The sequence below is a fragment of the Vicia villosa genome, unplaced genomic scaffold (assembly GCF_029867415.1).
Source record: "Vicia villosa cultivar HV-30 ecotype Madison, WI unplaced genomic scaffold, Vvil1.0 ctg.000041F_1_1_1, whole genome shotgun sequence".
NCBI classification, from domain to species: domain Eukaryota; kingdom Viridiplantae; phylum Streptophyta; class Magnoliopsida; order Fabales; family Fabaceae; genus Vicia; species Vicia villosa.
In genome coordinates this window covers 207,289-226,320 of record NW_026704972.1, presented here as the reverse complement: position 1 = coordinate 226,320, position 19,032 = coordinate 207,289, and the positions used below count along the sequence as shown (strand labels likewise).

The 19,032-nt window shown below is 33.3% G+C and overlaps 2 protein-coding genes across 5 annotated transcripts; both read left to right on the top strand.

Annotated features, from left to right (window-relative positions):
• The first annotated feature begins 6,280 nt into the window (after positions 1-6,280).
• On the top strand, positions 6,281-8,668 carry LOC131622711 (GCN5-related N-acetyltransferase 4, chloroplastic-like). The gene is made up of 3 exons (XM_058893749.1): positions 6,281-6,578; positions 7,395-7,791; positions 8,020-8,668. Exons 1-3 carry the CDS (start codon positions 6,422-6,424, stop codon positions 8,306-8,308), a joined length of 843 nt encoding a protein of 280 aa, XP_058749732.1. The 5' UTR covers positions 6,281-6,421; the 3' UTR covers positions 8,309-8,668.
• Positions 8,669-10,899: 2,231 nt separating this feature from the next.
• Positions 10,900-18,644, top strand: LOC131622722 (uncharacterized). 4 transcript variants are annotated; one of them, XM_058893756.1, is made up of 18 exons: positions 10,900-11,056; positions 11,374-11,580; positions 11,779-11,845; positions 12,523-12,706; positions 13,092-13,144; positions 13,617-13,705; positions 14,557-14,793; positions 15,035-15,099; positions 15,303-15,363; positions 15,441-15,558; positions 15,651-15,732; positions 15,834-15,906; positions 16,011-16,072; positions 16,973-17,068; positions 17,274-17,428; positions 17,507-17,603; positions 17,774-17,851; positions 17,943-18,644. In XM_058893756.1, the coding sequence occupies exons 1-18, from the start codon at positions 11,050-11,052 to the stop codon at positions 18,048-18,050; spliced, it is 1,839 nt and encodes a 612-aa protein (XP_058749739.1). In that variant the 5' UTR covers positions 10,900-11,049; the 3' UTR covers positions 18,051-18,644. The 4 variants fall into 4 exon arrangements, with proteins under 4 accessions (XP_058749739.1, XP_058749740.1, XP_058749741.1 ...); XM_058893757.1 differs by lacking the exon at positions 11,374-11,580 and having other exon boundaries at positions 10,903-11,056; XM_058893758.1 differs by lacking the exon at positions 11,374-11,580 and having other exon boundaries at positions 10,977-11,056; positions 12,546-12,706.
• Positions 18,645-19,032: the final 388 nt, after the last annotated feature.

The window sequence follows — 19,032 nt, the reverse complement described above, 5'->3', positions numbered from 1 at the left end:
TTGGTGTAGTTTTGTAGAACTGATTCGTTGATTTCAAATTCTTCCAATGGTTTCCTTTATAGAGAAGGATATATTCATTGGAGGGTAGAATAGGAAATGCAAAGTACAACGGTAAAGTCCCCAACGATCATGGTGGGAATCTTAGATAGCAAGTACAGCTTGGACTGTCCTTACGCCACCTTATAAGAGTAGAGGCCAAAATTTACGTTAGTAATTTTATGCTCACCGTCAGACGCAATCCATACTTGATCTTTCGAAGTCTTCAGAGGATTCTGAATGTATGTTGATTGAAGCATGTTATAGATGATCGAACTTGAATCTTGAAACCTAAGTCTTTGAGTCTTAGAGCTTGTTTAGTAGAACCTTTGTCTTCAGAGTCTTCAGCACTGGATCTTCAGAAGCGATTTCTTTAGATCTTTAGAACTCGTTCAAAACAACCTCGTCTTCAGCATCTTCAGCTTTTGAAGGCCTCCAAAGTTTCCTTTATAAAGTCGTGATCACAAGCTCTTGTACTAAGGTTCCTTGAAACTGTTGCATAAGTAGAATTCCATAATCATAACTTCCACTCACAACACTAGTATTCTTCCAAAGTGTTGCGTTCAGAACCTGATGACATTGATGACATCATGCGCCTTCTTACTAGAGTCAGAACCTGTAAGGTAAAAGTCACACGTTAGAAAGAAAACCTTTAGTGTATAATTGTTCCTTATGATAACATGTAAAGTTATCATCAAAACCTAAGGCCAGATGAAGAACCATTCTTGTTCTTACTCAATCATCTTCTTACAAGAAATTAAGTGGTCATCTTAGAGAATCTGTCTACTACAACGAACACATAATCTACACCTCGTTGTGTACGAGGCAAGTCCAACACAAATTCCATGGCTAAATCTTTCCGAATATCTACAAGAATAGGTAAAGGAATATAAAGACCAATATTTTGATAATGACCCTTAAAAACCTGACAAGTATAACACCTATTGACTATAGTACTGGTGTCCCTCCTCAAGAATGGCCAATAATATCTCTCGTCCAGGCTAGAAATTGTCTTGTCTATGCCGAGATGATTGCTAAGACCACCACCATGCATGTCTCAAATTAGTTTCTCTCTAAAAGAGGAGAAAACAATGCATAGTTGATCCTCTTTAAAAAGATAACCATCTCGAGTATGAAAATTTGCACAAGGAGGCTTTCCACTACACTTGGCCTATAACTCCTTGAACTCGACATCACTCTCATATAACTCTTTTAGGCACTCAAAACCTATTATCTCGCGTGCTAAGATTATTAGCAAGGAAGCCCCCTACTCAATGCATCCGCTAACTTGTTAAGATCCCCCGACTTATGTTGAATAATAAAAGGAAATTTTTGCAGAAAACTCACCCACCGAGCATGCATCTTGTTTATCACCCTATGACTATGAAGAAACTTCAAAGCTTGATGGTCAGTGAATAGAATGAACTCCTTCTAAACCAAATAATGTCCCACTGGCATAATGTAACACCCTTCAAAACCCCACAACAATTTAAATAAATTATTCATAGTACATGAGAACAACGGTGCCATAATTCAAATTTAAACAAACATCATACGTCTATGTCATGCATTCACTGAAGAAATTCAACACAATTCATAATTGCTCATGTTAACACAACAGAAAATCAGTCATACGGAATAGTTCAACATCTTTAGAAACTATATCCCTCAAAACATCAAAATAAAACAATAGATTAATAAAAATAAACTCAAACAACGCGTTCTCCAGTGTTACAATATCAGAGCATGACACCTGACGCTAAACTAAACGCACTGACTCATGAGCTAATCCTCACCAAGTCGTAAAAGCCGTTATCCTCAATCTAAAAATGACAACATGTAAGGGTGAGTCTCATAGCAATTAAAAAATATTATTGCATCATAAATAATAACACATCATAGTTATATTAATCACCCAATTGTATTATATTCAGACAATTCAACAAATACACAACTAACACATCATCACTTCATAACACTGAAACATATTCAATCATGTTATGAAAATCATGCATATGAATAAACTCACACTATGCATGTGGTACCAAACATCATCAATGGGAATAACCCACCGACCGATCCAACATCTTCAAGATACGGCCCTGCCAGCACAAATTCCACACAATGGGAATTATGCCCTTCACTGAATCCCCACATCATCAAGATTCAGCCCTCAACAAATGATTATGAATGAATGCAACATATATAACATACTTATACCATCATCATCATCATCAAGTATGTTTAAATATATATTAGCATCATTCGAATATCATCCAATTATCATCATTATACAACTCATAAATCATCACATGATTATTATTTCAAACATAGCATGTATTAACACATCTCATCACATATATGTACAATACGTCATTCATCAAGAAATAAAATCATGTTTCAAAATAATTGAAGTTACACCTCATCCTATCATTTAAACACATAGGTTATCTCATAAGGTTCATCATGCTCGAAACGGCACTAAAAATGGACATACGGTTTGAAAGTTATGGCCTTCGGAAAATTTGTAAAAATTTTGTATGCTGTGAGTCGACGCACGAGTTCCATAGGTCGACGCATAGAATTTTCTGCCCCCCTCGGGTTTGCTCAGGTCGACCCATGAGTCGACTCATGCTGGTCTTTTGGGAAACTACAGGTCGACGCACGCTGCGCTGATACAGAATTTTTTCTGCGATTTTGACATCCTTCCTCTCCCAATCTCAATCCAATCTAAGATTAGTGTGTCTTATAGGTTGTATTATTAGTCACTTGCAGTTAGCTTGTGCATTGTAATAATCTTGAGAATATTGGATTAAGACCTTGTTGATAAAGCGAAATCACCTCGACGGGTGAACTAGATTAGCTTAATATTTTTTAAGTGAACTAGTATAAGCATACCTTGTTCTTTCCTTCTTGCATATTTATCCTTATTATCAAGAATCAACTTCGTATCAAAGGGAAAAGTTTTTGGTGTTAAAATCCTATTCAAACCCCCTTTTCTAGTGTTTTTCACACCTTCATTATTTACTTTTGTCTTTCCCTTCTTTCCACTCTCTACAATATTATTTTAAATTGACTTCCAAGTAATACAATGGTGTTTGACAATATTTCCTCAGAATCCATAGTACCAACAAATTATTTTCCCTAGAGCTCATCCAATAAACATAACAGGGTGTCTGCTCTGATGCCAATTGAAATCCCGAAACTTATAAAACGAATGTCAATACTGATGTCCTAACACCACACAATGTCAAGACAAATATTATAACATCTGCTGACTGACAGCACAATTATCAAAACTGAAACAAACTGTAGAATGATAAATAACATAGTAAATTGTTAACCCAGTTCAGTGCAACAACACTTAATCTAAGGGCTACCAATCCAAGAAAGAAATCCATTATAAAAGTATTAGTTCAAATCCTAAACAATCTCAGTTTACATCTAGAATTCGACATCTAGATATGAGAAATCAGCATCTCACTTCTAATCACCTCAGTGATAAAAACATTCACGCTCCTTGTGACCAGAGGAACCAAATAGAAAGATTACACTTTCAAATAAACAATACTTGATATTGCTTAAAAGCTTTGATCAAGAACAATATTCAACTCTTTTGCTTAAAATCTTCAAGAGTGAGAACAAACAGTCCACCTCAATGTATCAGAAGATACATGAGCGACACACAAGTAGAACACACGAAAACCTTAAAAAGACTCCCAAAACACCAACCCTTATTAGCACTCACGGTTTCTATTTGTGAATGTGCGCAAAACTAGATTTAGCAAGTCCTTATTTATAGACTCTTACAGTATGGGCTTGGGCTCTAAAATAAATCCAATCTTCTCTTTTTTAAATCAGCTGCAAGATCTTCACAAAAAATAGAAACAAATCAAATCTTAGTTTCCTAAAAAGTCAAATCAAATCTTAGTTTCCTAAAAGGTCTCAAAGATCCTTTTTCTGAAACTAAAATAAATATGCATTTGTCCTAAAAACTCCTTGATTGGTTGCGCTTGTATGAGTGTCTGAATCTTCCAGAATCTCATATTTTTCAATCAAATCTTCAAGGATTAAAATCCAGTCTGAACTATCATGATGTTCATGTATAGGATGTCATAACATTTAGCAGAACATCTGTCAAAACACATAACAGCTGAACCTATTATGACAGTTGGTCAAGATGTTTCAACATCTTACTCAACATCAGTTAAGAATCATGTTTTAGCAAAATTAATGTCAATCACAAAACTATGGAACTAACAATTTTTATTGAAGTGCAAGTTTTTCTACCTTTTGATGGAATGGGACTTAATTGCATGTCTAACAATATTTTTTGTGGCAAAAGTCATTCATAGCTCAAGTCTCACTCCATCTCCACAATCAGGCATTTTGAATTTGGGATACTTATGTTTGTCACCTTCATTTTCACTTCCTAGAGGAGTATCCAGATCATCTGAATCAATATGTTTGCCTTCATCAAAATCATTTGCTGTTGTTGTTTCTTGGTTTGAAGACACTTGGTTTCCATCATTTTCTTATTGCATAAAGTTAAGGTTAGGTACTTCATGTGTCCAATCCCAATCATCTTCATCTAAGTCGTCGAATTCAATATCACTCAAGTCATCATTATCTTCCTGAATAAAATTTGAATCCTCCTCGCTAACGTATCAACTTTGATCTAAATGTACTTCTCCATTTGATACGGGTACGAGTATAAAATTTAGTACCCACGCGAGTATGAACTTAGATACGAAGATTTTTTCAAAAAGCAAATATGGCCCAAGTACTATAATACACGGTCCAAATTCTATCTATTGTAGGGATGACAATTGGACCCATCCCGAGTGGATACTCGCGAAAACTACCCACAATGGATAAGGTAAAAACCTGTAAAATAGGTACGAGCGTGAGCAATTAATTATCCACTAAAACTAGCGGATGTGAGCGCGAGTACAGGTAACTTAGTACCCACACACCCCATATCCGCCCAATGTACATTTATATATTTATATATTTATTATTATATACACATGTATGCTTATCAATTTTATTAAATACATCACTATTAAATTTGTACGTATTTGAATATAAATGTTTGTTAATTTCTTAACTCAATAATAACATTCTTAATTTTTTAAAAATATTATTAAAAAATTCAAATGACATATAAAACTATAATTAATTAAATTTGTTCATTAGAAATGCAGGTAAATTGATATGAGTATGAATACTTATAGAGTACGAATACGACACAAACATTAATGTTCACGCAAATATGAGTTCGAGTACGACTTAAACCGCGTGTATGAAATCAAATACTATAGTACGCTACCCATATCCTTCCCATTAGCTTCCATAATTCATTGTCATCCCTGAATATAGAGCTGTCAAAATGGGCTAGCTCATATGGGACGGCCCGCCAGGCCCGAAAAATCAGAGGACTTGGTCTTTAAAATTAGAGCCTATATTTTTCAGGGCTTTTTTAGCCCAGCCCTAAAAAGCCTGCTACCCATTAGGGCTAGCCCATATGAGCCGTGGGTAGCCCATCAGGCCCGCATAATTATAAATTTAAAAAAAATATATTAATATTTATATTATCTTACTCCAAAATAGCATATTAATTTTTCTCACTTCACTAAACTTTATCTCTATTTTATTCAATCTTTCTCTTTTAAATATTATACATTAATATAATCAACATTTTTTCATCGCATTATATTAGTTTTTCTCTTATAATAAATATTCAAGTATTATTTTATACAATTTAAACATATATTGTATTTAGAAACACATTATAGTATTTATAAGAGATAATATAGTACTTAAAAATGTATTATGTTTAAAATAACATGATTTTTAATTTTATTTATAATAAATATTATGGAGTTTTTATTTTAATTTTTTTAAATAAAAAAGCCAATTTAGGGCCGGGTAGCTCGAAGTCCATCTAGGGCCAGATTCGGATAGTAAATATTGAGTCCATATTACACATGACCTTTTTGGCTCAACCCTGAAAAGCCCAGGATCCGCTAGGGCCAACCCGTTTAAGGTTGGGTAGCCTATATTGACAGCTCTACTTAAATAGGATTCTAACTCGTTATTAAAATTTAATCTAGTTAGATTTAAAGACAAATTTGATAATTATTTAATCATAACATTTTTAGCAACACAAGATGAATAGAAAACAAAATAAAATCAGAAGGCAATGTTTTAGATTCAAGGAATTCAACTCCTGTCTGTCTTTGAAGCTGTCAGTGTGAGTGACCCCACATATTTGGAAACTCATAACTTAACCAACCGATTTGTATTAGGTAGCTTAGCTAACCCAACTTCTAACCCTTCTCTTCTCTTACAACATTCTTTCATTCTACCTCAAATACACCAAATGGGGTCCATTCCTCTTGGAACTTCAGTATCTCCAACTCCTATATACACTTCAAAAATCTCATCTTTCAATATCAATTTTAAGAAATCAACTCCTTTCCAATCTTGGGTTTCACCTTCATCTCATGAATTACCAATTCTTTCTCCCTCCCAATCAGGTACTTTTTTTTTTCAATTATTTTTTTTTAGCATAACTTGTTGTTCAGTTACCATATTTGACTTATTGTTGTTAAATTCTTTAATTGTGTTATTGAATGAAGTGGAATAATGGTTGAAATTTGAAAGCTGATGATGATGTCTGAAATTTGAAAGCATTGGATCAACTTGTCTTCTGTGAAATATGGGGAAAATGAATTAAACTGGAAGATTTTCGATTAGTGTTGTTGTTCAAGGGAGGTAGGTTTGATTGAAAAATGAAATATTGAAAACACTATTTTATACTGCAATTAAAGCAATTAAGGCATTTGAATTGACTTATTTGAGATTATATTATGACATAAGTACTTTTGAGACTTTTTGAGAGAGCTCGTGCAAACAACTTATGACATGTCCATAAGTTGATAGTAGAAAACCGATAGTAGGTGGCTCAGAGGATCTTAAACGAGACTTTTGATATTATGTTAAGATTTGTGATTGAGCCTAACTCAACTTTACAAAACCGACTTGTAAGGTGAGAATTGTCTCATTTGTAAGCACATGTTATGGCCATATATTGTCTGATATGTGACTCTGATATAGGACTCTTAACAGTGTGATTTTATCTTTTGTTATAGAAATAGCTTATACATAATCACTTATATGATTAATGCTTATGCTATAAGTGCTTAATTAAGTTGTTTATCCAAAGAAAGCCTATATATTTAATAAGTTGGACTTTGAGTTAAAGAGGAAATGGATATATTGGGTGCTGAAAAATTTCTTAATTTGCGATGTTAAGCTCGGTAGAAACTTAAAGTTATGGTGTTTGGATGTAGGATTATGCAGAGCCAGTCAAGTTGTTGATTTGTTTCCAACTATGTCTCCCGAAATTACCGTCAGAGAGGCGAGATTAGAGGACTGTTGGGAAGTGGCAGAGACTCACTGCAGCTCTTTCTTTCCTGAATATTCATTTCCATTAGATTTTGTTTTGAGGATGGATAGATTGGTGGCTATGTTAGCAGGATTCTCTTTACCAAATGGTTGCAAAAGAACCTGTTTGGTTGCTGTTGTTGGCAATTCACTTGATCAAACTTTCTTATTTGGAAGTGAAGATTTCAAAATTGCGGGTTTTGATGGAAAGTTAAGCCTCAACAAGGGATATGTAGCTGGCATATTGACAGTAGATACCGTTGCCGACTTTCTGCCTAGAAAGGGACCGTTGCGACAGAGAAGGTGAGTTAAAACTTGTTTCTGAAACTTGGGTTAGTGAGTGAGGATTTATGGCATGAATGATGAATCTGGCCTATATGTTGTAGTCAACTTTTGAAACGTTGTAGTTCCGATACTTCTGAAAAAATGTGTGTCTGTGTCTAGGTCGTATTTCCAGTGTCGGTGCTTTATTTTGGTTCATAGGTGATGTGAATTGATTTTGTAACTTTTAAATGTATAAATATATTGTAGGACTGGAGTTGCATACATCTCAAATGTGGCGGTGCGAGAAAAATTTAGACAGAAAGGAATCGCAAAACAATTGGTGGCAAAGGCAGAATCCCAAGCGAGAAGTTGGGGATGTCGGGCCATTGCATTACACTGTGATTTACGAAATCCTGCGGCGACAAAGTTATACGAAGGGCAAAGTTTCAAATCTATAAAGGTTCCAGAAGGAGCTAACTGGCCTCAACCAAAGACCTCACCAGATGTTAAGTTCAACTTCATGATGAAACTTCTCAACAAATCAGGAGTTTCTTAAACTAATTAGATACTTCCTAGATAGATTTTTTTTATTCTGTTGTACAATGTAATGTAAATGAACACAGACATAAGTAAATGAAGAATTTAAGTTAGAAATTGCTGAGCCACTCTAATTTGCAAAGTACTTTATTCCTACTCGTGAAGTTTTATGCTGATTTTATATTGAATTTCAATAGCAGAATGGGTTGATCAAAGTTTTCTTATCTGTTTTGTCAGACAGAGAAGTTGAAATCAATACATCCTCTTTCCACAATTAGAAAGGCTACATCATCCTGTCAGTTGAGATTGAGTCCAAACGCTATATTAAAATAATATTCAATGCTGACCACAACAAAATTACAGGAAATATTGATAACACTACTCTGAAATGGTATATATCACAAAATTTTCATCTTGAAATATTTCTAAACTAAAAAGTTTAGAAGATATTAGAGGTACTTTCAAAAACGGTACAAAATCAAATAATATTGGATAGGTTTAGATGACCTTTTGTGAAAACAGTTTGGATCATATCAAATTTTGAATTGATTTTTTTAAAATCAAATTAAATTGTATACATATATTTTAATATATTTTATTATTTTTATTAGTGTGGTATATTATATTAAGAGAAAATGGGTGATGCACTGATTTTATATTGTCAATCAATCACATCCATGTATCCAATTAAATCACTCTTTTATTTTAAAAAAATTTCAATGACATGTCAGATTAATAGTTTTTTATTAGATGACAATGTAAAACTATTTTATTTAAACCCTTATATTCATTAAACCCTTATATTAATCTATCCTTACTTAATTTATAATTATTTTAATTTAGTATATATGTTTATAACATAATGGAAGATTGTCAATTTGACATTGTGGGATATTAATTTTATTCAGTAATATTAATTTTATTTAGTGATATTAATTTTTGAAGGAATGATATTTGAACCCCTAAATTTTAACATCGGATAATTACACCATATGAAAATACATCTGAATTAAGTGTTTATTTTATTAATAAAAAAATATTATTTTAAATTGACAACAATACAAAATCAGATACCTTTTATGGCATCAACATATTTTTTTTCTCTGAACCTTGGTGTCAATATTCTTTTATGATGTGTTACATTTTGTGTCAATATATCTTTTATGATATATGTTACATTTTGTATTAAATTTATTATTTTATAGTAGAATTTAATTGAAATACATTGACAGTGTAAAGATTTTTTATACTGTCAGTAAATCACAAGATTCACAACCATTGATAAGTATAAAAAATTTGACTTTTATTTTAACTTCTTTTAAAGTAATACAATTAGATGTTCATGATGTAATGATAATGTGATGATGGTGTAAAATTTTTTACACTGACAATGTATATCAATTAAATTCTTTATTGTATCACTATAATATTATATTAACAAAAAAATACAGTTTATAATTTTGATATTTAAAAATTAAGTTTTTAAAATTAGTTATTCAAAATCAAATCAAACCATACATAATTTCATCTTTAGATTTTGTACTTGTCAAAAAGTAAACGCTATGCGTGGCATCTCTATACTGAGTAGGAAATATCCAGAAACCTTAGTAATTGATGGTGGTTAGAGTTTGTTCATAGTGGTGAGAGACCCTGTCCGTTGGTGTTCTATCGTAGTATGAGAGGGCCAACTCATGTGAGATGAAAGACGATGTCTTTATGCGCTATGCGGGTTAAGTTGTGATCGGTCTTTTACTTCAAAGATGAAAGATATTCATATATGCTCTTGAGCTTAGGATTTTCTAGGGACTGATAATTGCCCACTTCAATGATTGACGGTTGAATCTCTATTTCTTAAGATAGCATATATTATTCTATTGACTTTGACTTCCCCGAGCAATTTTCCCCCATATTTTCCATGACTGAGCGAAAAGGGTGTGTGCACTTAGGGCGAGATAATTCCTATTGAGGGTCGACGTATAGGTGTCGTCCCACTAGAGGATTACCACTCTTCCACTTTATTGGACATTTTACAAATATATCACTAAAAAATCTCTCAAGAACGAGGGCTTTGATAAATGGCGAAGTGCTTTTAAACAGAGAACGTTTAGATACTACGAGTCCCTAAGTCTCACGAATAAGATCATGCGCCAATCATGACGAGACTTCATGTCCTTCAGGCGAGACGTTAGACCTCTCAGACGAGACTTCTATCAAGCTCTCAGACAAAACTCTAGATTGAATCTAAGGTCAGACTTCAGTCGTGCCTCTTAGATAAGCCTGTTTAAAGGGTACTCCAAATCGATTAGACGATGTTATATTGAACTTGGATGATGAGACTTCAAATCCCTCAAACAAGATGTTGGACCTCTCAAACAAGACTTCTATCGAACTCTTGCACAAAACCTTAGCTAAGTCATTTAGGCTACACTTCTAACAATAAGCCGAAGATGTTTATTCTAAGGATTATAATTTTTCTTTTTGAATATAAGGTTTATAACTTTTGTCCATAAAACAAACACACCTTCAAAAATAATTTTGATAAAAGATAATAATAAATATTTAAAAGCAAAAAATACAATAAAAATAAGCATATACTTTATTGTTATTCTCGTTCTTGTCTTTTCTCCTAGACTCCCACACGGCTACACGTGCAAGGGCTACCTGTGTTACTGATTTGGTGTGGAAGGTGACAGAAGAACACCCACTACCTCATTTTCTCCGTCGTAGCAATTCAAACGCTCTGCAACTCAATTTCATCACATGGCAGGTAAAGTTTCCACCATTTCCCATTTCATTCAATTCAATTCTTTCTATTTTTCATTTTTCAGCTTTTCCTTCGTTATTTTAATGTATTCGTACTCAACACTTCAATTTCATACCACGATTTCACTGTAATTGATGCAATCACCCCCTACTGAATTGGGGGTTTAGCCTTTTAGCTGAAGTTTAGAACTTTTGAACCACAAGGCCAAAAAATTGAGAGATATAGATGATGGAAAATTGACTAGTTACCAATATTAGAGAGAGTGAGAGATTTAAATTTGAGTCTAGAAATCTGATAAAAGTGTAAATTTTTATTTGCAGCAACATCAGGGAAGATTGTTCAAAATGTTTTTATGTCACACTGCTGCCAACCGAATAGTCGAAGGGACTATTGTGCCCTTTATACGCGCAGCTTCCTTCCCTCTCCTCCAGGGAAGTTGACATGGACTAGCATCTCTTCCATGCAATTGCGCACTTTATCGAAACCCTTGAACGGTTTTACTTTCCGGAGAAATATTCTCTGCAATGGTCTGTTCTAGACTCTTATTATCATACAGGTTGAAATAAAGTGAAATGAAAAACTCCTATATGTTCTCTGATATTGTTTGTTTTAAATTTAAAATATTGCTCGTATATGCATACTTGCTAATGGATTACCTTTTGACAGTTTTTAGCTTCTTTGTTTTCTAATGGATGTTTGTTTCTTCCATTTGGATTTTTTTGCAGCTTCTGCATCTTCTACCATAGTGCCACATCTTGACAAAACAGACTTTCTAAAGCTTCAAAATGGCAGGTCAGTACCAACCATATATCATTGCTAATTTTCTGCCTTAATAGAAATTTGCTAGTTGTTGAGATTTTTGCATGACTGAATTTGGTCAAAGGATTTGTAAAAGTTCTGAACAGTAAAAAGTTGAAATATGACATAAAGTATGAACTCGGTGTTCCTTTCCTTTCCCTTTCGTTGTTAATTTCTATACTGAGTTTCTGTGGTGTATGCTATCATTTAGATAAAGGAGAAGAAATGGTAAAGCTTATTGTTTTCTTTATACTTAGGAATGTACCTTATTCTTACCACTTAATACATAAATATTAGAAGATTCATGAACCTTTTATAGCGGGGATATAGCATACCATAATTTGAACAGATCACTGTTATTCCACGCTACGCTATTTAGTAAATGCTGTCAAATAGCGGGTATGGTAGCACTATAGTGCTGTAGCTTGCAGCGCATTGAAATTTGAACAAACCGTTATTTTCCACGTTCTGTGATTGATGTTTGAAAACACTATAATCTTTTGCTTTTCCCTATAATGATGACTCTATCATGGATAAAGTATTTTTGGGGAAGCTTCTGGGTGCAAAGGCCCATTTTTCCTTCCTTTTTGTTGACATAATTAACATTTGTTAGGTCCTCATTCCTGCATGCTAACTTGTGTATTACTTTTAAATGATATTAATTTAAATAGTGACATACGTGGTGTGGCTCTAGATGGTGTTGAGGGAGAGGGGGTTAACCTCACTGAACCTGTTGCTGAAGCAATAGGAGCTGCTTTCGCTGCATGGTTAGTGGAGAAAAAGAAAGCAGATGCTTCTCAGCATTTGAGAGTTTCCATTGGCCACGATTCCAGGATATCAGCCAAATCCCTACAGGTTTAGATTGTTCCTCGTATCATTGATTACATTTTAACAACCTTATAAAATAATGGACTTTATCCATTGTGTCAAATTTTATATTGATTTTAAATAGAATTCCAGTGTCTCAAATAAATACTTATTTTCTGATACCTGAAAGATGGAATGAATTATAATAATTTGAAAACCTATTCCATTTATACTGTAGTTCTCACTTGTGTCTATGCAGACTTTCATCATGTAGAATATTTATCTTTTAAAGTTGATTTTGCAATGGTTTTGTAGTTTGAATTTTGAAGTGAATTGAAAGTATTCTTACAAAAAGTACTCGTGTTAACAAGCTTCCTAGTTTGAGAATACGATTAAAAATGTACTATATGATGATCAATTCTTCCAATTTCAGAATGCAATTTCTCGAGGGCTTGCTGGTGCTGGCTTAGGAGTTGTCCAATATGGGTGGGTGGCATTTACTTTTTAGCAGCCATTATTTTATTTATATTATTTTATTTGAATAAGAACTGGAAGTGTCAGTTGTTGCAAACTCTAATGTAGGCAGTCACCTGGTCAAGCCGGTTCCTACATGTCCATTCACTTTATCACTTTTACGCAACAATATCAAAATCTATTAGGATCTTTCTATACATGTCCATTCAATAAGTTCAGGGAAATAGGCATACTACTCCCATGTTTCCGTTTTGATAACTGTGATTCACATTTGATGATTTTCACTTTTGTAGCTATTGTTATTATTGTTGTTGTTGTTTTTATTATTATTTTATTATTTATTATTATTATTATTATTATTTTATTATTATTATTATTATTATTATTATTATTATTGTTATTATTATTATTATTATTATTGTTATTATTATTATTCTAACTATTTTAATGGTCTAGTGAATTAATACTATTGTTTTCTTTGTAGATTAGCATCAACACCAGCTATGTTCAATAGCACACTTACAAAGGATGAAGCATTTCTTTGTCCTGTTGATGGTTCTATTATGATAACAGGTACATTATGAAGTTTAAGTCAAGTGTCATTTCCTTGTAGTATTGACTTACTTTCATCCATGGAGTTTAGTTAGTGTCTTTGGACTTTTCCTTCTATGAAAACCCCATTTTAAATCGTATGTGGAGATTGTGGACATAGCACTGCCTCCATTTTACTGAAGATGTAATAATGAACTCTGGAGAATGTCTTCAGTTGGGATCTTACCTAAAGCCACTAACACATAAGCTTCGATATCGATACAATGCGAAGGAACCATTTATACCAAAAGCTTATGTTGCTAACCTGAATGGTTTTCACTCTTAGCCATTTTAATACTGCATGTTCTTTTTTTCTGCATATATTGATAAATATTCGTTTGCTATAGTCCATAGGTTGTTAATGCTGATTTTTAGTGAACTTCAATTTGCTTTGCATAATAGAAGGGCTCTCGCCCAACAGATATTCTTTATAGATAGGACTGCTAGTTGCTCGATCAGGACCCTAGCTTTATTGCGAGCCAAAAACCTTGATGGATTCCCCATAGTCTCGGTGTCTGAGGATTTAGAGGATCCTAAAATATAAGCACGATATGATTTCTTCATTATATATTTATATATTTTTAGAGAAAAAGATGGATAGGATATATATATATATATATATATATATATATATATATATATATATATATATATATATATATATATATATATATATATATATATATATATATATATATATATATATATATATATATATATATATATATATATATATATATATATATATATATATATATATATATCTTTTTATGGATAAGTAAGTTTAGATATGAATTCATGTTTAATTATTAAATGTCTCTTTCTATGAACAGCAAGTCATCTACCTTTCAACAGAAATGGATTCAAATTTTTCACCAATGCCGGTGGACTTGGGAAGACTGACATCAAAGATATCTTAGAGCGAGCTGAAAAATTGTACAATCAATTTACAGCAGAAAGTTTGACAAATTCTGAGAAAAAGGCTTCATTATCTATCAAGACAGTCGATTACATGTCTGTGTATACGTCTGATCTAGTAAAAGCAGTTCGCAAAGCAGCTGGAAACATAGGTATGACTTGCAGTAAAATGGTAACTTTGTGGTTTATGCTTATGCTATGGCAGGGTCCAGGAAAAGAGTATTTTTATAATAACCAATATGTTTGAGATAGAATTACTGGGCTGTTCTTTAAATAAGGTGGAGGAATAATGGAATTCTTAATTGACGGACATTGTCTTTATGACTCTGTTTGTTATTGTAGAATGTATAGTTCATTAGTCATTGGTTTTCTGAATGTTTTATATGCCTGCAGAGAAACCATTGGAGGGTTTCCATATAGTTGTTGATGCAGGCAATGGAGCAGGTGGTTTTTTTGCTGTAAGTTTCCTTTTAAATCTCCTTAACTTTTAATGTTTTATGAATAAGCTTTTGTAGAAGACATTTTAATTTGGAATTTCTATAAACACGCCCACCATTTGAAAGTGATGAAGAACAGAAATCTATAGTGAATATATTTCTTGGGAATGGTTTACAAATTGCATCAAGATTAACATTCGATGTTACTTTTTGGTGAATAATAGGCAAAGGTGCTGGAACCTCTTGGGGCAATAACTTCTGGTAGTCAATTTTTGGAGCCTGATGGTAATAACTTTATTGCGGGAATAATTTCAACTAAGTGTTGTACTTGGACTTTGAGTAATAATGGCTTCTATATTCAGGTTTGTTTCCGAACCATATCCCCAATCCCGAGGACAAGGCAGCTATGAAAGCTATAACCCAGGCAGTCCTTGATAACAAAGCTGATCTTGGAATTATCTTTGATACTGATGTGGACAGGTAAGGACCATCTTATTGATCGGTTTCACTGACTTTGAATTTGTTAATCATCCTTCACTTTGAATTGTTAAACATCAATGATTTTCATCTAGATCTGCTGCTGTGGATTCCACTGGCCGTGAGTTCAACCGGAATCGCTTGATTGCCTTAATGGCAGCTATTGTTCTTGAAGAAGTAAGGCTTTTATTGTTAGCTATATTTGGTATTCTATTTTTTTTTAACCTTACACTTCTCTTTATACTTCTTAATCTGTATCCTTCCATCACTTTGTCTAGCATCCCGGAACAACTATTGTCACAGACAGCGTCACTTCTGATGGTCTTACCACATTTATTGAAAAGAAACTTGGTATGGACAAATTTAAGTTTGCATGACCTTTAGTCTATCCCTCCCTCTTCCCTTAATGTGTTTATCATAAGCTTCAATTATTTGCTACTACTATTTTTTCTCAGGTGGCAGACACCATCGGTTCAAAAGAGGCTACAAAAACGTAATTGATGAAGCTATTCGTTTGGTATGATGCATGTTTTCCTATAACAGTAAATTATACTTCTGTTTAAAGGAAAAATTTCCGTCTGAGTACTTATGTACCCTTATTTCAAATTTGAACCTTGGAATTTTGGCTAACTTTATTCCAAATGGGACATTGTAGTAGAACTCATAAATTGCAAAACAGAAGCAAATCGATAGAAACTGTTTCTTTACCAAATAGAATTAGGACAATTTCTGATATTTATTGAGACAAATAGAATTACAGTAGACAATAAAACACAAGTCACACATTTACAATAGAATAATTGTTCTCTAAGTCTTCGAGAGCCTTTGCCTCTCCCCGTCCCAAATATTCGAGAGTTGGGTCTGTTCCACTAACCACTCCATATTTCCAAAATAATAAACTATCCCTTATCTCCCTCTATTTATTTTAAACATAAACACATAGAATCAATAAAATGTAACTGCTCCTAATAATATAATAACGGCCACTAAAATGCTCCTAATTATCTAATAAATACCTCTTAAAAACTTAATGAAAGTCAGTTTTCCTTAATGAGAGGTCTAACACAAATCTGACAACTATGCAGGCTACAACAATACTTTGGGCTTTTTAGGTTTCAAAAAGTGTTTCATTTTTCCACTTTCTTTTTTTACTTTAGTTAAAGTACAACTGATGTTTTCACTATTTCCTGAACAAAATGTTTGAATGCAGTAAACAAAGTTAAAAAATACAATGTAGCACTTTTGTAACAAAATAGAAAAAGGAAATGAAAATTGAAAGGGTTTTTCTCTAACCAATCAGGTCTCTAGCTTATATCATGTACTTTTCATCTTGTTTCTGTTTATAGTTTTCCATTTGAATTTCTCGTTTTCACTATATTTGCTAAATATTTAATTATGGAGGTAATATTGCGGACAGAACTCTATTGGCGAGGAGTCAAATCTGGCAATTGAAACCAGTGGACATGGAGCTCTTAAGGAGAATAATTGGCTTGATGATGGTGCATACCTAATGGTAAGTTTTTGTTGTAGTCATATTGAGTAAGTTTGAACACGGACAAAGCATATACACACCTCTACTTTGCACCGAATAACCCTTAACTTGACTCTACCTTGTACTAGAATGTGATATTGCACGACACTGTAGAATCAAAGAATTAGATTATAAGGCCAAAAACTTGTTTTAATTATTGGAAGTTTGAATTATCCACGTTGTGCAGGTCAAGATCTTAAATAAGCTTGCTTCTGCAAGAGCTTCCGGTGTGGGTGGAGGAAGCAAAGTTTTGACTGGTCTAATCGAAGGGCTCCAGGAACCAGGTTTTGCTGCAGAACTGAGATTAAAGATAAACCAAAACCATCCAGATCTTAAAGGAGGGTAAGTTGTTGTATAGCGGTTCTTTGTTAGTGTGCATCCATGTCAATGTTTTGAATTCACTTACATACCAAATCTCAGATCTTTTCGGGAATATGGAGAAACTGTGCTGAAACATTTGGAGAGCTCAATTGGCTCTGATCCAAACCTGCAAAAGGCTCCTGTAAACTACGAAGGGGTATGCTTATATCTTTGCGTTTTATGCTTGTTTAACTTATTAACATGTTCTGTAGTTGGAAGTTGCTTACAATATGATGTGTGTAGATTTCTAATCTGCAATGATTGGTATGCGGAGTTTGTATTTCCATTATAAATTATTATATCCTGTCTGTTCTAATCTTCAATCAGATCCGAGTTTCTGGCTATGGTGGGTGGTTCCTTCTTAGACTATCACTTCATGATCCTGTACTTCCCCTTAACATTGAGGTAGAATGCCTTAACATCTTGTGTTGGAATTTTTATATGCAATTTTAAACATTGCAACTAATTTAATATGTTCACGTACGTGACACTTTAGGCACGTAATAACGAAGATGCTGTGAAGCTTGGACTTGTTGTGCTTGCAGCTGTAAAGGAGTTTACAGCTTTAGACACATCAGCCTTGAACAAATTTGTTGGATCATAATTTGATACTTTCAGCTGATGGGAATGCTTTTGCTTCTGTTTCTGCATTATACAATGAGACTCTTTTTACATATCAACAGCAGGTTGGGGTGAATTAAAGGTTTAAAATCTTGATAAATATTTCATCAGTCATATAAAAACTACAGCGATATGACCGTTTTGAGATTGTAGTCTGTTTATAGATATATCAAAGGTTTATGAGATGGAATTTTAGTGATACATCTATTTTGAGAGTAGCGGTTATCAATATTTCTGTTGTAATTTTGTTGTTCTTTGGTTGCATGTCATTGACTTCTGTCTGATACACGTTTAGACTCAGGCTCCACTATGATGTTTTTTTTTGTGTGTGTAAATAATCATCTATTGGTTTTGAATTTTTCTATCTTGACAAGAAAAAAATGAAAATTGGAATTACACTGAAGTTCAATCCATAATCAGCAGAACTCATGGTATTGGTAGGGAGTAGAGTGTGTCATTTGTAAACTTAATGGCTAGAACTTCCCGGTAGCGGACAAAATGTTTCTTAGTTCAAATCTTTGTCATATAGATCACTTCGACATATCAAAATAAATTGGTTATTGACATTTCATTTTTACATATACCTCTGCATATCATGTATTATGGAGACCTCATGCAGACCTCGACATATCAAGTAATCTCGATTACAAAGACCTTTTTTCTATTGGTCTTGGTTACAAGGACTTAGATTCTACACACCTTAGTATATTAAGGAGACCTTAGTTCTACACATCTCACTATATGATATTGGTTATGAAGATCTCAATCCTATAGGTTGTGATATGTCATTTCATCTCAATTACGAAGAGACTTTGTTTCTATATAAGTCATATCAATTATGGAAACATTGTCATATCAGTTACAAAGACACTGGTTATGCATATCAAATTGAACTCTGGCTAGCCAAGTAAATTATTAAAAAGCCTTAAATACTTCAATGGGATATCATTTTCACAAGTACTGAT